This window comes from Gasterosteus aculeatus, chromosome 11 (assembly GCF_964276395.1).
Source record: "Gasterosteus aculeatus chromosome 11, fGasAcu3.hap1.1, whole genome shotgun sequence".
NCBI lineage: Eukaryota > Metazoa > Chordata > Actinopteri > Perciformes > Gasterosteidae > Gasterosteus > Gasterosteus aculeatus.
The window spans coordinates 14,691,430-14,716,689 of NC_135699.1; the positions used below are offsets into that span (position 1 = coordinate 14,691,430).

Genomic DNA, 25,260 nt, shown 5'->3' on the forward strand with positions numbered 1-25,260 from the left:
AGGAGCATGCGTTAAGCAACATGCATTCAACAAATGAGACATGGTTGCCGCCGAGTCTCATCATTTTAACGAGTGGTCAATTAAATATTGGCGTGTGGCTCAGCTGCATCTTCTGTCCACTATTACCGGTGTGCACAATGATCTCCGTCAGATGAGCAGACCGGTGATAATCATAACTTTTAAATGTATTTACTGTTTATGTATACAGATATACATACATAGATGGATGGATGGATGGATGAACGACACTCCCCCATTCCCACATGCTGTCTCACTACCTTTTTCATGGCCTGACCCATAGTGGTGGCCCTTTACGGATACATGGCTTACACTCGTGCCCGTGCAAACACAAACACACACTCCGAATCAGGGTCTCATTAGACTAATTAATGCACCCATCAACATTGCCCTAATTAACTCTCCCACGTCATTATTGAGCAAACGAATTACCGCTAATTTACACACCCGCAAAACAAACACGGCACCGTGCCTGCTGGGAGAGTCCGCCGCGGCTCGCCTCGCACGCCAAATTAAAGCCTCGCCGACTGGTGCTGCAACCCGGACCACCCTGCGTACGCTCCCCCTAATTCCATCCTCTGACGGAAGAAGAAAAGGATCAACACGGCAACAGAAAGTTGCCCCCTGCAGAACGAGTACGCCCTCCTCTCGGGGCCCTTTACCCCCGCAGGCCCGTCCCGCCGCTGACCGCATTGGGGCCTGGTCTCCTGTCTGTCCAGCAGAGGGGGTTAGAGCATAGTACCAATGACCAGGATGACCACCGTCGGGGGCCTGAGGGGGGGTAATCATAAACGGCAGGTTATTAAGAACTATCGCGTTGCCGTGAAGCCTCCCCACACACGGGAGCCCAATGCCGCCTCCTCGCACTCACTTTATAACGTTCTGAGCCCAGAAGATTGCATTTCCTCCTTTGCATCTCAGCGTGTTGTTCCAGATGAGTTGAAAACAGGTTGAGGGCATAAACGCTCAGATGAAGAAGGGAAAATCCTCCAGATACCTCAAAGTAGGTCACGATTGGTTGCACAGCAGACCTGCAGTGCAGCGCAGAGCTTACGTTTTGAACCCTGTTGAGCAGTAAACGACTCTGCAAGCATGTGTGTGTTGTGAGTGTGTGTGTGTGTGTGTGTGTGGTGTGTGTGGTGTGGATCTCTGGATTGTCAGTTGTCTGAGACACAGTGTGCAGCGTTTCTCTGCTGATTGACACATGAAAGACACGCCGCATGTTTTTTTTCACGCATGGAAGTTTTTGGGGAATAAACAGATCTTCTGAAAACCAGCGTGTGACGTTGATACTCCACCTGAGCTTTACCCTCTGTTCCCTCTCTCCAAAAGTGATTTTCAGTTGCTAAGCAATCAAACTAATTGTATCTACTGGCACAATCCGCGAGCCCTATGAAACTTTATAAAAACATGAGACGGTTGAGAAGTTTACGAAGCCTCTGCCTTCTCATGCGGAAAAAGGTTTAAGTAGTAAGGAAGTAAAGAAGGGGGAAAAAAAACGAGCATTTTGTTTTTCCCATCACTCCCGGTGACACACCTTAGGGCTCTTTAAATTTGTGATGTCTGGATGAATAATTCATGAGGAAGCACAGCAGCCCAGGAGTAAACCGCCGGCTTCCTCCCGCGCACTGTATCTGCTGTGCCTGTCTCTCCAATATTAGAACAGGCCCGCCTCAGACGACGGAGGGGAAACAGAAGGGAGTGACAGGACGAGCCTCACCACCGGGCCATGGAGGGTCTGCGTGTGCGCACGCGAGTCAAAGGAAAAAGACAGACTGGAGACGCCAGAGAGAAGCAGACCTCCTGAAACAGTAGGATGGAGGGAACTATAATTATCCAAGTAATTATGCATGAAATCACAGACTTGGAGTGAGAGAGGAAGAGATAGAGAGGGGGGGGGGAGCGAGGAAGAGCACTGGAGCAAAAGAGCCCTGCCGTGGGTCTCATCCATATAATTACACTATGAGAACTAAATGAGACAGCGGGAGAACACGCATCCATCACGTAGGACCGTCCACCTGTTTGTTCTGCAGCGCACACGAGCTCCATCCACCTCGAGACCACCCGACCGCGCGCACGCCGCCCCTTTGTCTTCATCGTCTGCGGCCCGTGCTATGCACTATTGAATACCATTGTGACTTATTCCCCATGTCATCGTGTTCAATGATTAAAGAGCACAAACCCTCCCAGAGCTCACGACCCATATAATGAGCACATTGTATCTGGGGGGGGGTGGGGGGTGGAGGTGCCCTCACATTTCACAAGAATAATGACGACTTCATGACCACATTCGGCTGAAAGAAATAGTCAGCTTATGTCCACGTGAAGAAGAATCCTCCAGCGAGGGTCTCTTTTTACACGGGGGCCGGTTAGGGTTCTGGGGTTAAGAGGCCCAAAGTCTAGAAACATGGTCCTCAATCAAACATTTAGAATTGATTTTTTATACATCCCGATTCAAGTGGGCCACAATAAATTCGGTAATATTTTAGGTTTATTTCAGCTTCATTCAACTAGAGTGTTCATGAGAGGAATGAATCCCAAAAGCTAGAAATTAAATAAAACTCACTAATCAGTTTGTTTTAAGAACAGAATTTCTTCCACAACATCCTTCCTCAAGGAAATCTGATGGAGGAAGTCAACACGTGTGCACCATTAGTATCTCCAATGGTCTTATTGATCAGTTCCCTCCACATTATACTGATCCCAGATCAGTCTTGGATTAGTTTGTGAACAAAACTCTGGGACGCTAAAACTACTTCACCACCCAAAACCTGAAAGAAGCAATCTTTTTTTTTTTTTAAGGGATATTTTTGAGACCATTTCTATTGGATTGATTGGATTTCCATTCTATTGCTCCTCTTAATTAATTTTTTTTCCCTCCTTTCAACACCGGCCACATTCCCAATGAAGTAAGTGTGATTGGGAGATAAAATCATCAAAACCATCTCGCCTTAAAGGAACGGACCGAACTCGACAAGAGAGAATGGTGGCAAATAACAACCGTCGGATATTTCTTACTAAATCTCCTCATTCCTCTCTGCTCCTCAGTCATTACAGGCTGCTCTCAAACACATCTCATCCATGTATTGATTGCTCTCCTTGTGCGTGTGAACATGTCTGCAGAATTAAAAATTTTGTTCACGAATTGATTGAAGTTATTTTTTTAAAAAGGGCAGAGAAGAATTTGGGCGGAATTAAACTACATTTACCTTTTATAGTTGTGAGTTGCTACGTAGAGGTGAGAATACCGTTTTAGGGATTAAATATAGCCGACAGAAGGTTCTCGTTAGCAACGCGTGTGGGTGCACACACGCACACACACACACGCACACACGCATGCGTAGGTGTTTAATATGTTGGCACACACAAATGAGCCACATATTGTGGATGTAGATCCATCTGCAGAGTGCGAAAGGAAACTGTCATGAAATGACACTGGCGGAGACAAGAAAGTGGTGAAGACGGCCTCTTAAAAGAAGGTTTGGACATTGTCCTAATTGTTAAGAGGCCTTCGGCACCGTCTCAGCTGACCACGGTGGGGCATGACGGGGCATCTGCAGTCCGTGGTCGATCACGCCTTGACGTTATGAACGCTCGATGGTCACGTAGGAGAGAAGGACGATGAGGCCGTTTGAAGTGGCGGATGCAGCCTCGGGGGACAGACACTACCCACACGGCTACGCCGGGCTTTGACCCACACCACAGTGTGTAAACAGTTACTCGATGATCGTATATCATAAAGTCTTTGTGTTGTGCATTCCACCGTAGTCTCTCAGTCAGGTGGTGTGAGAAACACAACTGCAGTTCCAACTGGGAAAACCTAGAAGGCCTCATTCCGGGTTTGAGGCCAGACAGCCAGGGCAGAAACCCTGCAGGACGCTCGTGAAACACTTAAACACGTAAAAGTCACCAGACTCACACTTTTTTTTTGTCGTTTTCTTTTGAGCACAAACTCGCCTCAACCAGAAATATCACCCTAACCCCCCCCTCCCCCGTGAACAAAGCTCCAAGATGCCGCGCCGTCCAGGAAACCACGCGAAAGCTTCCCGTGGTCGTCCTCCTTATTAGCTGCTTGATATTCACACATTTTCAGGGACCGTTATTTCGTCTGATCATAACGTCCTCACCTCTGCTGGCTCGTCATCATTAGCTCGCAAGAATCCCGCAACTGTTGAAGTTTGCCTCCTCGGTGTGTCACCCCCTCCCCCCCCCCCATCCCCCTCCCGCCCCCCCGCCCTCTCCAGAGAAGAAGAAACTGGTACCAACTCCTCTCTGCATTCTGTGCTTTTTTTCTCCTCTGGAAAGGAAAACTCTTGCTGTTGAATTAGATTTGCTTACTCGTCCTCAGCCATCTTCAAAGGACTCAGATAACTGAATGTACCTTTTATTCATTTCATGCCACTGTAATTGTTTTTTTCCCCCCACTGAGCAAATCCTGAGCAGGTCTTTTTGGGAATAGACTTGTGAATACGGCTGTGCTTTCATCTGCATTATGTTTAGTAATAGTATTATTATTTTAGGGTATTGTTTTGGTTAAAAAAAAAGAAATGTCGCGCTATTTTTTTTTTTCTGCTGTAACCGTGGTTTTTGTTTTCTGCTTCTTTGATTTTGGGGACGACGTAGCGCTTTAGGTGAGAGGGACTCATCTGCTTTCACAGGGTGGAGAAAAAATGCCCGGAGGTCTTTTCATTAAAACAATTACGCTAATTTCCCTTTACCCGCTAAAGAAAAAAATGGAAATGTTTTATTTTAAGGAATCCATGGTTGGAGAAATTGCAAGCGGAGAAAAAAAAAACCTACACAAAAAAGCAAGGGGTGAGAAAGAAGACGAGCTAAGCACAGCTCTTAGATTTTCATGATTCAAGGAGAATAGTGAGGGCGGCTCAACATTGAAGAGATGCACACAAAGCTCCGTTATCATTAAGGATGGAAATGATTTTATCTGCAAGTTGCGAGTGATGTTATTAGTTTCCCTGTACTTGTATGACCACAGCTTTACAATTAGATCTTTTAGATAAAATCAAAGCCTGTCGCATCAGAGCTGTGGTGAGATATCAATTATTACAGATGGATCTAAAATACGACAGATTCAATTTCACAGTTATGGCACTTTCATCCCCGCTTCCCTTTTTGGCACACACAGTGTTGTTGGTTGCAATCCTGTGTGAATGTTCTCCTCACCTCTCTTGTCGCAGTCAGTAACGGCACATTCAAAGCCGCCTGTTTTAGAGGAACTGCTTTGATATGTTTTAATAAAAAGCTTTCAATAGCTTCTTGATGATAAGTCGGATCCAGCTCACTGTGGTAACGCAGTCCAGCTCAGCTGGGACTTTTACTGTTAAACCTCCAGCACGTCGAGCTAAATCGTTATCTTTTTGGATATCTTGTACTGTGCATCCCTGTGTCATCCGAGTTGGTTAATGGAATAAATATGTTTGCCTAGATGGGAAAGCCCTTTTCAAGCTAAATGTCTCCGCTTCATGTGACTTTAAATGAGCACAGAAATACGTATTCTGGTCCTCATGATAATTCTTGCACCTTTGGCTTTTTACATACATATTGGCGCCTTCACAGATCTAAATGGAACATTTTTTGATCCGTTTCAACGACCCAGGAATATATCAGCACAATGTCTATAAGTGCAGAACTGTCGTGTTTACCTAATTGGTCCACTCTCTTCGTGCAAAATATGACTATACCCGACATCCAAACATCATTTGGAACCACCTACATGCACACCGTCGTGCTGATTCACAGCAGCATTTACCAGACAGATTGTGAGATCATGCGCCCCACCTCTCCTACACAGGTGCAATCCTCATACAGGCTGCATCATTTATTATTATTTATTTCTTATGTATAGCTTACTGTCTGTTTGTCGTAATTATGTTTCCCTTGGTTGCTTCCTATTTATATATATTATATTCATATTCAGAGTGTGTCTATTTGTATCTCTTTGCAGCCCTTGTGTCATCTCAGTATGCTGGTTTTTATGGTTCTCAGTGTTGCGAACAACCTCCTGTCATTGTGAGTCTCTTCCCGCTCGATACTTTACTGACATTGTGTAGGACACTGACCCCGAAACCCTCGGCCCCTCTGGGTCAATAATCCATCCATCCTTTCTTTCTTTAAATGAAATATTTTTGATCAATTAGATGCCCATGTTTATAATAATATAATGTTAGTTAATTAACAGAGCCAGCATAACATATCATACTTTTTATTGACTCAAAAATAAAGTATTAAAAATCTATTGTGCCTCACTTGATTTGCACTAACATGACCAACTGCAGCATTACAATCGGAACTTGGTTGGGAGTCCAACAGCAAAGCAGCGGCAGTAACGCCAGCCCGAGTCAGGAGCGTCCTGCTGTGACTTGACTCCCAGGCAGACAGTCAGTTACGTCTTACTCCGGTTCACATCATCGGGTCGCATCCCGGGGGAGGAGTCAGAAGTTTGACTGACAGGCATGCTGCTGGAACGCTTGGAAGGACGAGCTCAAGGTAAATAGTGGAGGAGGAGAGCGGGCCTAGGCATCAGGCACTTGGCCATAATCATGTCGTGGTTCCTGCAGAGCGTGCACAAGCAGAGGATGCAGCATGGACACCCACATGTGTGTGGGAAAGGGTCAAACATTGAAGCTCAATCAATGCACGAGCCCACTTTATCACACAAACAGTACATACAGTTTATTCTCCATGCAGGTTGACTGCGACAGATTACTTGTCCATTCCAAAGAGGAGACAAAGGATCAAGAGAAGGTAGCATGAGGCAGAAGGAGAAAAGAGGTAGAGCAAGGGGACGAATGCAGCAGTTTTGAACGCGTCTGGCTCGATTCAAATAGTTGCCATGGTTTTGAAATGTTTCCATGGAAATGCTAGCTGCCAATAAAATGAATTGGAGGAGGATCTTTGCAGCAGGTTGGCAGTGAGGTGAGAGCGATGCGGGAAAAGGGAACAACGGGGGGAAGCGGCAGAATTGGGGGGCACTTCGGTAGCTTGCTAATGCACTTTGTCGCCGAAAACGAGGGGTTGTCAGAGGGAGGAATATGGGGGTAAACACGCAACGGAAAGCAAAAGGCACTGAGACTATTTCAGTCTAAATTAGTTGTCATAGTAACCGCGGCTTCACAACACAGAGACCAGGGGGGGATACACAGGAGCCTGACTGGCAACTGATTAACATGTGTGCTACCACAGTCAGGTGTAGGTGTGTGTGTGTGTGAGCGTTAGAGACCATGTGCGTGAGCAAGTGTGTGTGTGTGTGTGTGTGTGTGTGTGCATAAGCACACACAAACACACTCAAAACACTTTCCACTAACTCTCTTTCATGGAACCGGAACCGGCAAAGGGAGCTGAATGCATTAGCGGGTGGCCGACTCTGACGCACATTTTGTTTATGTGTGTACACGGGTGTTTAAAATCACAATGTTTCACACTTTAGCTGCTCCTTTAATGTGGGCTCAGCGGCCAGTGAGCACCCCAAAGCGCCCCTGCATCTTCCTTCATTTCTCTTTTTTTCATCCTTCCTTCATTTCCTTCCCTTCGATGTCTCTTTCCATCTCTTCCTTCCTTCTCTCTCTCTCTCTCTCTCTGAAGGACAGAGGTATTCCCACATTTCTCGGTAGCCATGGCAACGCCACTGCAGCAAGAAAGACAGAGAGGCCGCAAGAGGAAGGGGTTGGTGGGGAGCTTGGGGTGGTGTGGGGAGCGGGGCCGGGGATGTGTGAACAATGCTAATGCTATTCCACTGATCATTGATTGTGCACCACCCCCCACCTCCATCCACCCAACCAAAACTCCTGACACAACATCCCCCCCAACACCACCACCACCTCCTCCTTTGCACTTTTATACCTCTTTTTTAATTTGCATCATTCTCTTTCCATCCTCATCTCGCGCTACGTCCTTCTCCTCGTGGTTTTAAAACTCAATTTCCACGTAGCGCAGTCATTGTTGTCATTATTATTATCATCGGGTCATTTCGGAGGAAACCTTGGTATCCACGGCAACCCGGAGAAGTGGCACTGGTTCCTTGGTGAATACCAATACGGGCAAGCGTCCATCAATATCTCAGTGACTCATTATCAGTCTAATGGCGAGGCCGCTTCTGTCACGCCGGACTATAAATAATGTTGTCTCATTAGGCACCACTGCTGCAGTCACGGGTCCGACCTTAAACGGGTCCCGTGTGTGCAGGCCGTAGAGGTGGCGTGCCTGTAGCACGGTGAACAACCCTTGCATGTGCACAAAAAAGTGCTTTTGTGACTGTGTTGAACTACAGGGAGCCACGAACGCTGCTGAAGCTGGGGGGGGGGGGGGGGGGGGGGCAGCCGAGGTGGCAGACTGGCAGGCAGCTGCATCAGAGCTTGACTGAGGGGGTTGACTCAATAAACCAGGTAGTGGAGTAAATAAGGCTCTCGCGGTCCCTCGCATATAGGTGTGCGCAACTGCAGGCTTTGCCCCCGTGTCTGCTGTCTGTTTCCCTCTCTGTTGTTCACACTGGCGGGACAATGCGCACACACGCAAACACACACAGGCAACCCTGCAGGGCCGCAGTGGCTGCTGCCTGTCAGTACTCCTCTGTGGCTAATCGATGGATTTAAGACCTTCAGTAAGGGAGAGAGCGAGAGAGAGAGAGAGAGAGAGAGAGAAATTCACCTCGTTCATTGCCTCCTTTGCCTCCAGTCATTACCGCAACTACTTTAATCGTTTAGAGCTGCAGCGCGGGGATGGGAGGGACTGATGGCAGCAGTGACCGTGTGCACGTGCAGAGGTTTCCCAGAACATGGATCTTAAAATGTTCTACAAGTGCACAATCACGCCTCTGCGTGTACCATCAAGCCATCCAATTCCCCTACACACACAGCACGTTTATTACTTTTATTAGCAGGGTGGTGTAAGTAAGAGTAAAAGCAGGTAGGTATGTGTGAGGCATTGCATCCTTGTCGGCTGGATGGTGATGCATTCATAATCGTATCGTGCTTGTTTGTACATTTACTCTCCAAGTTGTTCTTCTGTAGTCGGGAATGCCGAACATCAGAGCTCATTTTTACGAGATACCTTTGGGTTGCTCCTCCGTCAGAGTCCTGTCAGATGTCAGGATTGGAGGAGCTCTATGTAAACGGATGCGTGGACCCATCGCGGGGTCCAGACTGGAGCGTCAAATCACAAGTCAGCGTGCTGTGAACACTGTGCAGCACCACAGAGACGACTCTGGCACCTTCTTTAAAGACCTGTTTCTGCTGAGCGCACATATGTTGGCTGGTGAACTGGTGTTATGTTGATGCCGCCGCTGGTGTCTGACAGAACATATGCTTGCTCTTAGGAGAAAAAAAAGACATCTCTTCATGGATAACTGTGCATGAAATAGCGTCCCTGGGTAAATCCTTGTTATAAATTACATCTCGTGTTGTTTACTGGATTTTTGGCCCTCTCCTGGGATGACATATTCACTGCGCTGTCTGACTGCAAATCTGCAGGTGTTATATGTGCCGCACTTGCATGTGAGCCACATGTGGCCCAAAGTGTGTAGCTTTTTCATGTTACGGCGAGCTTAATGGTGCAGCTAAAATGTGTAACAGTCATGTGGAAAACAATATCCCCAGTGTGCTGCCAATAAGGAATCGTTTTGAGCTTGACCAACATCCATCGTCTTGCAAAGCTGCCCTGAGTCTAAAGATTCTAGTCCACACTTACACAGAGGATCCATTTCTGGCAGCTAAGAGTCAGAAGAATCTGAAAATGATGGAAAGTGGTATATGACAATAACCACCGGCAGTTTGAACTAAGGGCCAATTCAATGCATCTCAAGTCTTAAGCATTGCAGATCTAAAATAAAGAAGGATTTACCTTTAGTGTATTTATGTAAAAGGGATTGGATGAAATAGTGTGTAAATCAGCTGCTATGAAATCCAGTTGACAAATCCAATAAACTTATAGATGAATCACAGAGTTGCTCGTTCATGCAACACGTTCTCACCCGTCATCTTGTTAAATTGTAACCAAGGTTACAACATGTTTCACAAACAAATCAATCTGTTTGAAAGAGAGATGATATTAAATGTATTTTTCAAAAGTCATATAATTATAGTTGGTGAAATGTGGTTCACACGAAGAAATAATTTGAGCACATTCCATGTTCCCTACAGAGGAAACTACAGACTGCCAACAACAAGCTGCCATTTTAGCTTGAAGCTTGAGCATTTTAGCTTGTAGCGTTAGCATTGTAGCTTGTAGCGTGAGCATTTCAGCTTGTAATGTTTGCATAGTCGCTTGAGCATTTTAGCTTGTAACGTTGCCATAGTAGCTTGAGCATTTTAGCTTGTAGCGTGAGCATTTTAGTGTGTAATGTGAGCATCAAAGGCGTTTCAAATCTAAAATGTTCTACAGGAAGTAAGTGGGGCCACATTGGGTGTCTCTTGTTTCAGATTAGCTCAGCCTTTGTGTGATTCCCGCCTGTGGATTGTCTGCAGCGGCCTGATTGTTTTCACATGTCCCTTGTTATCCCCCCCCCCCTTTTCATTGTGTATTTAGTCTGAGTGCTTCCCTTTGTCCTCACGGGTTCAATCACCGTTCCAGCAATACGTTCTTTGTGTTTTTCCGACCAACCTTCGTTTACCTTTACCAAGACCTTGCCTAACGTTTTTGGACCGCTATCTGTGTACCGCACCCTGCCGGAAAGAAAGACTTTTGTTCTCCTTTCAGAGTGTCGAGTCTTGAATTTTAGTCCTCTTGGCACCAGCTTTCAATTTGCATGAGTAAATTTAAAACATAAGCCGATGTCGAAAGTGTATTTTAAGGAGGGACTGTTCACTAACGACCGTAAATTGACACGCCGTCCTTGACACGTCCAAAACTAAAGCTAGAGAGGAACCGAGAGCATTATAGTTTGAAGCATAGTCCACTAAAAAAGTGTGTGTTCATTCAGTATCAACTAGTGTCAATCACCAGTTGGTCCGTTTACCGGAGGATTTTGGTCAGCTCACACTGATGATGTCACACACAATTAAGTATTGGAGATGATTAAAGGTGAAGCAGTAACAGCAAGTGTTTTGAAGACCTTGGTGGGATGTTGATTTCCAATCCGCAGATAGTCAAGTATCTCCAATTCGGTTTTAACCTTTAATCAGGTGTGAGTGGAACGGCGTCTCCAAACCACCTTGCACGCCTTGCACGTGCGCTACAATGCAGGCATGCGTGGGGCTGCTGCCTTGCTACAGTATGCAGGATCTGTCCCAGGCTGTACGTGTCATCCTGTTCACTCTCTCTCCCTCTCTCTCTCACCCCTTCTCTGTCTCTCTCTCTCTCTGAGCCGCATTACCTCTCCCCTGCAACCTGCTTTCTAATCAATAACTCATCTCTCGATGTCGATTCCCCTCTACCCCCACAGGAAAACAAACGTCCTTCCACAGGACAAACACACAGAGGGGAAGAGGAGGGGGAGAAGGAGGGAGGATAGGTAAAGAGCTAGGCAGATAATTGGGAGAATACTGTAAACCCGATGAAATACCTAAATAGCCTGTTGCAGTGAAGAGGAGGTGTAAAGGTGGAGAGGAGGTGGGAGGCGAAAGCGAGGAGGAGAGGTGAAGAGACAGTGAGGTGGATGGAGACGGATTGAAAGGGTAGCTGTGGGATGGATGATTAGCCCCCTGTCTCCAAGGTTACACTTTACAACTGTATTACTGCTGAACAGGAGAGTGGCGAGGAGAAGAGCGCGTGGGGGGCTGTGGAGGGGCTGACATGGACCGTTCGTCACGCAAAGCCGAATTAAAGAAGACAGAGGCTCCCCTTTTCTGTCTCTGACCTTCACGTCCAGGACTAATGCCAGCCTTGACCTCCAGACGAAGCCCGCCTCCCAGAGTAACCGCGACGGCAACGCGGCATGAGCACCAGAGCAGAAAAGCCAGAGACAAATGGCAGCGAGGGGGGAGTGACATGCGACAGGCCCCAGAAGGGGAAGGCAGAGGGAGAAAACCATTTAGATTTCAGCCAACTGAAAGAATTGGCCTTTTCATGAGAAGGGGGGCATGAAACGGAAACTTGTTTCCCTCTCATCATTAGGACTCTATTCCTCCTCCTCCTCCTCCTCTCTCTCCTCCCCCACATCGCCCCTCTCTGTCCTTCCATGAGCTTATATTTCTCCCCGACAGCTCCTCCCACCTTCAATCACATCTATTCTGACCTAACTAGAGATGAGGGAGAAATAGAACCGTTTGATTGAGCTGCCCGGCTCAGCCTCACTGCTTTGTCACATACAAATTGTCCTGGATTTCGTGCAGTCTGTTCCCATCTTGAACACGAGCTCGCTGCGCTAGTCTGCTGTCTGTTAGGAGAAAGTGAGAATTGTCAGGTGGTTTTTGCATAATCTATTCAGCGTGAGCATAAATAGCATGCGCGCAAATGGAAGTGGTGTTGCATCAGCGTTTTGATGTTCCAACACATGACTCCTGTAGAAAGAGCACATGTATTTCCCGTTTCCCAGCCACTGAAGCTCATGCAGCCGTGAGCAGAACATGCAAGACCTTTTTTTTTTAATGCAAATTATATGATGCTAATGCGATCCAAACCTGTTTGCTTTAACATGCATTGTGCATGGACATCATGCAAAACAAGGCAGTGTTTGTTTGCGTTCTCTTTTTTTTTTTGCTTTTTGCTGCTGCTTCTCATGCACACACCCACACAGAGGCTGCAGGACTAATACATGATGTGCAACTGGATTAAAATAATCTGATTACAGAATTTTCTGAAGAGAAAAGTTAGTGCTAGATTTTCAGCTTTGGGGAAAAAAGAAGAAACACATCCTGGTTTACAAGTAAAAACTGTGAGACGAGAAACGGATAAAATGGTTTATACAGTAGATTTTATAAGAAATGTGTTTTTGCGGGCAGAAAGGCTTTGACCCAAATGACTGTTGAAACCAAAAGTAAAATGTGACTTATTTTGATTCTGCTTTTGCTGTCACACGTTGTACCGTTATGCCAAAGTGACATCTAGCAACTTCATTTAAGTGGACAGCTACTGCGGATACTGTACACAACTGCCCCGGGAGCCGTTTCTGGAGTTAAGTGCCTTGCTCAAGGGACACCTCAGCCGTCTCTCTCCAGCTACCGGTCCACACTCTCATGTTTGCTTCAGCAACCCTTCAGTCCCCATGAACTGAAATACCTTGTTAGTTAAATAGCGTATTTTAAAGCCTAACTGTCTAGTTCGGTTTTGTGTCAGTAAAGGGAAATGTGGAGCGGCTGCAGCTGGGAAGAAATAGTTGGCAGGAATGTGAATCGACCCTCCGATGCCCACAGAAACGGAAACGCTGTGTTGTAATGAATGTCGGCGTGTTTTCTGTCGGAGGCTGTCGCCGACGACGTCCAAAGGAGAGTGAGACGTGTGTGTGTGCCTCACATGAAAGTTTCCTCACAGTCCTGAAGATAAACTGGAAGAGACAACCAATTCCGCCAGAGCGATTTAGTCTTTTTTCTTTTTATTTAATTTGTCTCCTCTGAAGAAGTGGGGAGCGAGAGCCTCCGACAACCAGCGTGGCCCCGCAGAGTGACAGCAGAGAGGAAACAATGCGTGGAGTCGGCATATTTTTACATTTTACAGGGCTAATTAAAGATTTTCTTTGACCAAAAACAGAGTTTTGAATCATTTATTTCATTGATGTTTTGTCAGTTGTGTTCATAAATTTGTCAAAGGAAGCAAAACGACTGCTCGCACGTAACGCATCCCGGGGCCACATTTACTACATTTATGTATCAGACCGTGTGTTTAAAACTAGAACCAGAGGCTTCAGTTAAGCTGTATGGGAAAGTACTTGTAGTCCTTCCACTGTGTTAAACCTGCTATTTGATATTCAAATCCAAATCCATCCGAGATTTGAGCGTCTTTCACGTCCGTTGTCCGGTCTTCAGTTAGTCCTCTCTTAACCGAGACTCGCAGCATTCAAGTCGTACTGCACACACGTGTGCAGCTCTTGCTGAGTCATTGATTATCTTTCATTCCGGATTACATCATTGAACAGTTTTAAATCCAGGCGCGTTTAATGTTGTGTGTTGTCTCAACACTGAGTTTAGCCTGTGAGGGTGCGCACACACACACACACACACACGCACATATGGCAATAATTGTAACCCTGAGTCAGTAGCATCCAGAAGCTGACCTCTTGGTAAACCCCCAGCCAGCACAAGCTAAGTGTTCACCGCAGGCCACACAGCATACCACGAGCAACGCACAAACGGGGACACACGCGCAAACCTGCAGCCACGTGAGCGCAAAGACACACACACACACACATGCGGACAGACGTGGGGCGCAGGCGTAGGTCAGCCGCTTGGGTTACAATACACAGCCTGCAGCCAGCCGGTGCACAGCCTATGTGTCAAATCAGCTTTAACACACTGACACAATGCCACACACACACACACACACACAAACATACGCATTACAACACCACAACACTGCTGCAGCACACTGGGGAATGAACTGATGCTGCAGGGGAGGATATCTGGGAAAATAACTTAGATCTTAGAAGCACGCACACACCAAGAATTCATGCATATTAATTCACACACACATGCAGGCACAACGGCTGCTGTTGTGCGATTTGGCGCACACTGTTTTAAGTTAATAGACTAACAGTAAAAAAAAATAAGCACCCAATTTTCACTTTGAATTTTTTGAAAAAACGTTATTTTTTATTTCATAAATTTCTCAATATGGCACATGAACAAAGATTAAATGTTCTGAAAAGGTTTTGGCACAGAACCTTGAAGCGGAGCGAATCCACCCTATTCCACGCGTACACGGGAACAGACACACACCCGTGACACGTTCCTCCAGTGTTAACATCTCTGGTCATAACAGGGTAAAACACAGTCTTAAGAAACAATCACAAGAACAACCATAGTCAATATTGCGGAAGAAAAGCTGAAGTGAAACAAAGAAGCAGATGGAGGCCGCATGTTTAATTGAACGGAGGGAAGGAAATATCAGAAGCCTTGAATTGTTGTTAGATTTATTTTCCATTTTCCTGAGAGGACGATCGGAGTGGCGCAGGAGAGTGTGTGTGCGGGTTAGTGGGGTTCAAGGGGTTAATAGAGAATCACAAGTTGACATCTAGCTGCAGGGGGGATGAAAAATGGCAGGAGGAGGAGGAGGAGGAGGTGCGAGCGGTGCGCCAGGAAGCACGAGGTAGAGAAGAGCGGAGGAGGGGAACAGGAGGTTTAACGGGATGAGAAGCACAAGAGGAGGAAAGGGGATAACGCGAGACGTACTACCGTGAGCAAACGAGTGTGTGTGTGTGTGTGTGTGTGTGGGGGGGGTCAGAGAGAGAGAGAAAAGCTCTAGCTAACATTTCCCAGGAAGAGAGTGAGGAAAGAGCAGTGGAGCAGGAGAAGTCGGCGGCGGTCCTCCTCTTCCTCCCCCCGGGGGTCGGGGACAGAGAGGGAGTCATTTCCCCTCCGGCGCCGGGTGACATATAAGCAACGCGGCGGCCCTTCCTCCTTTCACCTCCTCATCTCTGCCGCACACAAGCACGGACGCCGTGTGCACCGGAGTGCACACAAGTACGCACGCAACTCGCTCGGACGTTATGCATAAATATGCATACTTACACCACTGGTGCAGAGGACACACACACTGGGCGCGTGACGCATGCAAACACACTCGGACTAAAACCTACACAGACGTGGAGTGACGTGATGTGTCATCTTTCATTCCTCCCGTCATCCACGTCTCTTTTCGATCCGTCTCCCCCCCCTCTCCCCCGCCTCACCCTTTGTACCTCCTCCGTTCCCGTCCCCGCCGCTCCTCCCTCGTTGTCCTCCGGGGCCGCGGGGGCGAGGAGGCCCGAGGCGACCGAAGCCGACCACACGGCGAGTGGGCCGAGCCCCGGGGGGGGGGGGGGCACAGAAGCTCAGAGCGGCCAACGTCGCTGGGGGGGGGCGGGGGGTTAAAATATAACTATAAAGGTCGGCGTCACGCAGACCAGGAGCAGAGATGAGAGCAGACATGAAATGAGGGTCCTGAGGGCCAGACTGGATAAATTAATCAGCACCCATGATAAAGGCAGCGTGCCTCGCTGGCTGATACGCGGGGGGGGGGGGGGGGGGGGGGGGCAAAAAGAGGGTGATGGAAAATCCATATCTCCTCGTAAAAAAGTTATTTCTTATTGACGACTATTCACTACTGTTTCCTGCGCGGATCCAGGCCACGCCGATTCCTGTTCTGGTTTCACCTCTCGGAGCCCGGACAACCTCTGACCCCTCGCTGTTCTACGTCCAAATCTGGGCTTGACCTCCCGTCCTCCTGGGCCTCCGCCACCTCGGCAGACCGATAAGGGCTCCCAGCAGCTTATATCCACATGGCGGCTGCTGTCTCCGCACTGCCTTCCATACGGTGCTCCAACCAGACCGGAATTTACACTTCAAAGCGGCGAAACGTACTCGGTGGCCCCCCGCCGAGCTTCAAACAAACATCAGACACAGCAGAGTGTGATTATGATGCTGAGCCAAGGTGCCCATAAACGGTAAATCTGGGAGCCGGGGGGGGGCTCTGCAGACGGGGGGTGGAATGTGCGTTTGGAAACTTAACAGTGAGCTCGTCCTCTGAGAGGAGCGCGGCTGCTGGGTCAGCACATCCTTTAGTAGTTACCAATGGTTCAGGACCTTCGGGTACGAGTCCCAGCGTCAGCACACATCACGCGAGTTCCGCGCAGCCGCTTCAGGCCACGAAGTCGGGCGGTTTCTGGCGAAAAACCTCGCGCCGTCCACAAAAACGCAATTTTGTTTGGCTCTGTAGAGCTTCTTAGCCCAACTATTTATATGTAAAATAAAATCAAGTTTTCCTCTGACAGTGATGTCCTCCTTTCTAAAGCGTCCGTGAAAGGCTCTCTGTTTAGGAGCAGTCCGGCTTTACGGATTCCATCGATCTGTACTTTACAACTACACGGTCCCGTTTTGCTGTTTCAACGCCTGTGTGGATTTTGTCTCCCTTTTCTTCAGAGCAGCAGCTCACAGGCTCGATGATCCACAACTGAGTGACACGGAGGAGATAGTCATCTGCGATGAGACACCACTCATCAGTCTTACGTCACAGCGCGTGCCGACATCGACAACCGCCCCCCCCCCCCGACTGCACACAGCTCAGGGCTCGCAGGACGACCGCGACGGACATCTTGTGACCAACAACGTGGTTGCCGAGGCAACGAGGAAATAAGCCGTGCGCTAATGTCACGGCCATCCTCGAAATTAAGGACACCTTCACAGGATATAAAGCACACACTCGTAAAACTGAAGCACGGCGGCGGCAGGTGGAGAGGTTTGCGTTGACCTCCAGTGCACTCGGCTGCAAATTGTTTAAGAAAGCACCACCTCAATCAATAAATCACTCAGTCAGTGTTGGTGTGTGTGTGTGTGAGTGTGCTTCTGACACATGCACATGCTTGTGTGTGCGTACGTGAGATAAGCTTTGATAAGTGGCTTCAGGCCGCTCACACTGATGACACAGAAAAAGTTCTGCTCACATCTCATCTCGAGCCCCGGCAGACGCAACATGAGGCAAACGAAAGAAAAAGTTCTGCTTTGCGACCCGGGCATCTAAAGGCCGGTGCCGTCGAACCGGCCTCCACACCAGGAGCACAGCAAATAGCGAGACATGGCTGCTCCTGCAGGGTGGTTGGGGAGGGGGGGTGAGCCCGACGCACCGTTTTGATGACCGCGTGAGAAATAAAAGCAAAAAAACCTTGCATTCCCGTCAGCTGGACCTTCTTGTCCTGTGCAGCTGGGAGAGGATTAGCACCAGCGCCGCCATGCATCATTGACACCGCGTGTATCAATAATGCATCGAGCTCCGCTGTCGCTTCGATGCTATTTTTAAAAGGGCGGTGTGACAGAAAATGAATTTAGCCGCGCGGCAGCTCACACGGCCTTGTAGCGCCGAGGTTAACACGTGTGCGACATCGCCTCCAGGGGGAGGTGGGCTGGGGAGGGGGGGGGGGGGGGAACAAGTACGGCTGCAATTAACGGCAGACTCAACCTGGACCGCCCTCATATCTGCGCTCGCGCAAAACCTCACGCGCCACCCGAGAGCAGTGGCAAATTGTTATGATTATGACTAAAAGTCAAATCACTCGTCAAGGCGATTAACCATAAATACAGCCGCTGAAAAATGCACATTAAAAGTCGCTCAGCTTCACCAACAGGTGTTACCCTTGTTCACAGCACAGCCGGGTTGAAACAATAAAAACAAATGGCACGATGCAAAATGCGAACATTAACCTTGATTGGCTAGCTGAGGTTGTGCCGTTAGACATAAGCCGCCCCTGGAACTGACCTTTGACCCCAGATTAGCAAGTGGCGGATGATAGAGAGATAAGAAGGTTGGGGATACTGGCTTAACAGGAGACGCACGTTTCCTCTGAGGTGTTTATCCCAGTATGCATAGCGATCGAGATGAGTGTGTGTGTGTGTGTGTGTGTGTGTGTGTGGGGGGGGGCTGCTGAGCGAAGAGGTCTTTTTTTACCTCAGTGTTAGTGAGGGGAGCAAAAAGTAGCCTGAAGCAGAGGGAGAGAGCTGGTTTAAACTGGGGATTTAAAATGAAGGTCTGACCGCCCCTCCTCCCTCATCACAGAACCTCGCCGGGGTGAGCCCACCTCAACACGTACTCACACACACACACACACACTGACCGTGTAACAACAGTAACAGGAATTTTGTAATTCACAACTGCATGCACAAAACAAACCAACTAGTCATTACACGCACACACACACACACACGTATATTACGGTGTTTTTCACCTATTCCCTGAATGGGTGAATGAGCGGGTCCCTTCCTGCACAGTAAACACAGCATTTCCATTAGAGTGTTGGGAGTGTGTTCGTTGCTCTGTGACTCAGACACTGCAGCACTGTGCCTGCGTGTCTCCGGCTCAACCGCCGCTCTCTCCACCAGCGAGCTTCAATCACATGGCCTCTGGTTTGTGCCTCTTCACAGGTGCTATAGGGGCTACGCGTTGCTTTCCAAAGCGATGAGCTACTACAGGCGGTGGGCGGGGGAACGCGGTATCTGAGGAATTACGGGGGTAAATAGCTTTTTTTTTTCCTAACAGTCCTTGCTTTCAGGAACTGACACAAACGCGCACGTGCACGCGCACACGGCGCGCACACCCACCAGCATACCAACACGATAATGCATCCGTTATTTGCACACACAGAGGAAGATGAATATGTAAATAACCTGTGAGGGGAATACGGATCCCTCGCGCTGGGAAGGGAATATGTTAATGACTGATGCGGGTGTGTGAGTGTTAATCACGAGTGTGGGGCGCAGAGATGCGTTTAGCAGCGATGTGGGGCCTTTTGCAAATGAAACTCACCAAGAGGACAGCGTGACGCGAATTGAACGATTCACTGCCAGAAAGTCAGTGGTGCAAAAAACAGTTAGTGATGTAAAAAAAAAAAAAAAAAGAAATACATCAACAAAAAAAAAACACACGGTTGATATTTGTGAGGAAGTTGCAGGCGCACACATGGATACAAGTCGACACAGTCTGCTCCCGTCTGTTTAGCATTCGAGACCCAAATCAAGACGCTGCGATAAGGGCTGTCGCAGCGGCAACAGTTGCCAGGGAAACCTGATGGCAGGATGTTGAGGTTTGTGGGGGAGGAGAGGTGGGGATGGGGGGAGGGGGGGGGGGGGGTATGCGAGGATATGGGTACAATGCTGAGGTTGATTGATTTGCTACCGTTGAAGGAACGCCCGGGCCGGCTCGTCGAGATACGCCCGACCTAAAGCGAACGTGACGGCCGAGGGGGGCAACGCGATGGTGACGCCGTTTGCCGCATTTGTCCTAATGTGTAGTCATGGCAACGAGGTGTTGACACAGCGCAATGACATTCAGGATGGCACAGGGGGGAGTCTGGGTGAGCTTGTAAACCAGAGCCGGGCCTTTCCTTTCCCCCTGTGCAGAATAAAAGGACTCGGGTCTGACCGTTTCACATTCGCTATGTCTCATCTCAAACAGAGCCAAAGGGATACAAACAGTGATACTACAATTAAAGTCGATTATAACAAAAAGGAAAGGAAAAAAACATCAATGTTTCACAGACTTCAATTGCCATTTTATGTGCCAGGTTATTTTAATTTTCAAAGTGACCTCTTCTAACAGAACATCTCTCATAATTATAACCAGTGTAATTAGCTAATTATAATAACAGTAACAATATTACAATAAAGATATCACCTGATTTAAAAAAAAAAAAACAGAAATAATCAAACCAGATAAAAACCCAAAATGAAAAACACATCATAATATATATTTTTTTAAAAGAGATCTATAAGTTTCTATATTTTTTTCATTAATTGTCTTTTTTCTTTAGAAAAGAATCCACTCACCACTGTATACTGTACTGTATGCCACCTTCTCTCTCACTAACGAGCTTTGCTTACCTTTAAAAATTCTCGGCAATGCCTGTCGTCCATTTAGCTCCCTGTTGCCATGAAATCCACTCATAAACGATAACACTGAGATACAGCTGTGAGATAATCCCCCTGCGAAGGAGCAGTCTTCATCAAAGGTCCGTGTCCTGTCTTTAATGCCCGATAGCATGAGGGGGTCCTGTCTGCTTGAGACACCAGAGCAGACGAGTCAGTGAGGACTGGACTTAGGAATCCATTTTGAGGGCCAGGTTATTTCCTGCTAATGTAGGTGGATTTCATGTAGTGGCACACCGAGTCCGTCCCAGTGCCATCGATTAGCCAAAGTCCAAAGATCAGTCACAAAACTACTTTAGTGTCATATACAAATGAAAAAAACAGTACTTCTCAGCTATTTGTAGGCACAAGTAGTAATAATAATAGTCATACAGATGATAATAATGATAACATTATAACAATAATGTGTCATATAGTCATTGTGATACATTATATGGATTTTTAGAACATGCTAAACTAGCATGTGCACCTTTTCAGTAAGCACAGTAAACTATTTCCACATGTTGTAATTTACTGTTGACCATTTTAATGTGTTCATCGTTAAAAGACAATTCTGCCAAATAACGCCTGTTATCATTATTACCATTATGATTATTATTATTAATGCTGTAGCTATACTGTATACCAAATCATGACGAGCTGTAGTCATATTTCATATTTTCGCGGTAGAGTAGAGATCTCCCTGCTCCAAAGACCCTGTTCATGTGAATGCGACAGGAGAGGGGAAACACTCTGTGAGGCTACAAAAAAAGGCGAGACCAAAATATATTCACTCAAACACTTTGCCAGGTTTTTCTTTTAGCTCCCTCTCAACAGATGCCACCGTCCTACCCGCGTCCTCATGCAGCACAGTCAGAGCGGCCATCTTATTCCAAGTTTGGAAAGTTGTTATGGAGGGCCGCTGCAACAGCTGTGTCTTTTTTTTAAAATATATATACTTCAGACGTTGTAGTTTTCAGTCAGAAGCCTGATAAAGATTCTTTATAATTTATTTCTTTGAATGAAAATATATTTACGGTATATATAATATGTACTTTTGATTATTTTTGTAGCTCTCTTTGTCCTGTATATGCCATGGAATTTCTCTTCTCCCATGATAACCAATCTGCTTCTCCAAGACAGTACGGTGTGAACCGGAAAAAAAGAGTGTGAGAGTGAAACTGCTCTGAAGAAAATACCATTTGCTGTTCTATCTCCCAGCAATATATTACTCTGGCGCTCGTGTCCCGGACAGAATCGCTGCATTGCTCTAATTTAGCTTCCTCGGTTTTGTTTTAGTGCATCCTGGAAACCCGGCACCGTTCCGCTCGCCCAAACCATTGTTTGCTGTTCAGTTTCTCTGCCAAACACTAATCTGACAACATGTTCTACGGACAATAGTACGTCTCCCTCCAAATATATACACCGAATGTATCTGGAAATAAATGTGCAGAAAACCTAGAGAGGCTCATTGCTCATTTCACAGCTTTCCACTTTGATTGTGGACGCAAATGAAACATGTTGGTTTGATCTTGACTTTGGAAATGACTATAGCAGGCTGCGCGGGAATCGGAATGATTCTGCTGTGGTTCACATCGTATATGTTTGCGTCTGAGTAAGTTTAGAACCATGGGCGGATGCTGTTGGTGGGACTAGTGCTGATCAGATACCAAACTCTGCCACCTTCAGTCTTCATATCTGCTTCTTTCTGTCAACAGACTGACAACACAAAGTAGGGTTTGTGTGAAAAATAATCTTCTCTGGACTGTAGGCTACAATCAGTCTCACATACCCGGCTCTTTTTGTCTCACTCTCTCCACCGGGCGTTGGTTATTTCTTACCTCTTACTTTCACTCTCGCTTTTGCTCAAATTTGAGTCTCTTGCACATTTTCCTTAGAGCTGCTCTTAAAAAGAAGGGGCTCTTTCTGGCTTTTCCCCATAATGCCTTTCAGAGAACTGTGGAGACCCAACTGGGGCAGGGGCACAGAGGAGGGCAGGGTGCCACCTGTGGCCATTCCTCCACTGGTCGGAACCTGGGAACAGGATATGGACGTGCTCTGGGACTGAGAGCAAGGCGAGGGGTTGTTGTTGTTGTTGAGGCCCACGCCAGACCCCGGGCCCATGCCCAGGCCCATCATGTTGTTGTTGAAGTGATGAGTTTTGTAGTAGTGGTTTAGGTGCTCCGATCGGGCCAAGTTCGGCAGGTTGACTATCTCCGGGTGGTGTAGCCTGAGGCTCTGGCCTCCTACTATTCCACTGCTTCTGCTCTGCGTCACTGTGGAGCCTCCCGAGATGCCGCTGCCTCGACCGCTGGCCCCGGCCCCCAGCTCATCCTCCACGTTGATGATTTCGATGGCGCGGGCAGGGCCGTGGTGTTTATGCAGCTGGTGCTGCTTCCTCAGCTTGTAGAAGACCACCAGCATCACCGCTGCCATGAAGGTGATGGCCACAAAGCAGCCTATGATGATCTTGGTGGTCTTCATGACATCATCCAAGCCCGAGAAGCCCGGCTCGGTGATGGGCACAGTGAAGGTGGGTCGGGTGGCCCGTGGAGAGGAGGAGGACCAGCCTGCTGACAGGGAGGAGGCAGTTGTAGGAACGCCTCCGGGCCACAGGTGACCCGAGGGCGTGGGCCCAGGGTGAACACCGATGAATGTCTCATTGGTGGCGACCAATGCGGAGTCTTCGTCTCCTGGGGTCTCAACCGTTTCCACTGTGACTGTGGTGAAGTAGGTGTAGTTCACGCTGGCATCCGCGGCGGTGACATTTAGGACAGCAGTCGCGGTGGTATTGCCAGCAGCGTTGGTGACCATGCAGGTGTACTGCCCCGTGTCTCGCAGGGTGACATTGGTGAAGTTGAGCGTGCCGTCGTGCAGGACGGATATCCGCACCTTGTAAGAGCCGTGGGTCATTAGTGTGCCATTGGGGGTGATCCAGTTGACGGACGTTGTCGAGGTGCTCGTGCGACACTTGAGCTCAGCGGCCATACCCTCAGTGACATTGAGGTCTGTAGGAGGCTCCACGATGACCGGTGCATAGCAGGTGAAGTGGCTCTGGTCGAGTTCCCCAATGTACTTGCCTTTCAAGAATGGAGGGGCATGGCAGCGGGCACAGCAGGTGGTGTTGCTGGGCACTGTCTCTTTCAACCACCAACTAAGCCAAAGGACATCACAGTTGCAGATCCACGGGTTATGGTTGAGGTGCACTCTCTCCAGCTGGTGAAGCGGTGTGAAGAGATCGTGGGGCAAGGAGTGCAGGGAGTTATGCGACAGGTTGAGCTCCTCCAGGCTTTTCAGGTCATCGAAGGCGTTGCGCTCGATGACGGACACCTGTGAGTGCATCAGCCAGAGCTTACGGAGGGACACCAGGCCCTGGAAGGAACCTGGTCGGATAATCTCCAGCCTGTTTCCTGACAGTTCAAGCTCCTCTAAACGCACGAGGGCCGTCAGTTTGGGAATGTCCTTCAGCCCGCACATCCCCAGGTTCAGGTAGCGTAGATTAATGAGGCCCACGAAGGCTGCGTCAGAGATGAAATCCAACTTCTTGAGCTCCCCGAGGTCCAGGCGACGAAGCGAGGGCACGCGGTGGAAGGCATAGCCCGGCAGAGTCTCAATGGGGTTGTTGCGCAGCCACAGCTCCCGCAGCTTGCTGAGGTACTCAAAGGCATGTGATGGCACCAGTGTGAGGCGGTTGTCGAAGAGCTCCAGCGTGTTGAGGTTGGGGAGGCCATTGAACGCTCCGACTTCAATCTGACGGATCTGATTCTTGGAGAGCTGGAGGATCTCAAGGTGCCTCAAGTGCTTGAAAGTGTCTGACTTGATTACCTGGAGGTACAGATAATGATGAAGTTACTGAACAGCATCTAGAATGCTCCATGTGGGTTATGAATATACAAGTAAATCTGAAGTGGACGCTTCTGTTTTAGTGACAAACTAAATACAACACAAAACTGTTGCATGTTTGCTTTCCTTAGAGGCCACAATTTCTATAAGACTACGTCAGGAACAACGGAAGTCAGAGGACGTCTGGCAATACCACAGTTGAATGAGGCCACTGTCCCTCTGTGCATGTTGTAATCTAGACTTCTGTGTGCTTTATTGACATACAGCCGAGCTCATCGTCCACATTGATGATCTCGATTGCACGAGCCGGGTCGTGGTGTTTATGTAGCAGATGCTGCTTCTTCAGCATGTAGAAGACCACCAGCATCACTGCTGCCATGAAGGTAATGGCTTCAAAGCAGCCTTTGATCTGAGTGGTCTTCTCCCATCAGGTTCATCATTCAGTTGATTGGATGCTTTCCTAAAAAATGTATTTTATTTCAAGGCCTTAACCGTAAACAAATGTGAAGCTCTAATACTAAAAAATGATTTATTACATTCAGAGATGAGCAAAACATTACAAATTAACAACCATGTAATGAAAAAAAAACATTGTCAATGATTGATTCACAGGCAGAAATACGGCTAAACGCATGTTTGAACAAACCAACCGTACAAATATAATTTATTCATCTCTCTTCTCATTATGGTAACAGCTGATCTTTCAATCCCAGTCACTGCTGCTGCTGTCTACAGGGAAAGATGGGCTTTACAGACAGACTCCCACTGGCAGCTGACAGCGACACCAGCCAGTTAGACACGTGCTACTCCCATCCTCTGCTTTGACACCAAGGATAACTGCCGACCTCAACATTAGATTTTATTGATAATAAAATATGCATCACTCCTCCACTTCATTACAAACCTGCTGTATGACCGCGGTAACGTG

The 25,260-nt window shown here is 47.8% G+C and overlaps 1 protein-coding gene across 2 annotated transcripts in view; it reads right to left on the bottom strand.

Annotated features, from left to right (window-relative positions):
* Positions 1-14,689: 14,689 nt before the first annotated feature.
* Positions 14,690-25,260, bottom strand: part of lrrc4ba (leucine rich repeat containing 4Ba) — a 30,087-nt gene continuing 19,516 nt past the window's right edge. For both annotated transcript variants that reach the window (XM_078083990.1, XM_078083989.1), the window contains exon 3: positions 14,690-24,314. In XM_078083990.1, the coding sequence (XP_077940116.1) occupies positions 22,356-24,314 (1,959 nt within the window). In that variant the 3' untranslated portion in view covers positions 14,690-22,355. The remainder of the gene's footprint in view (positions 24,315-25,260) is intronic.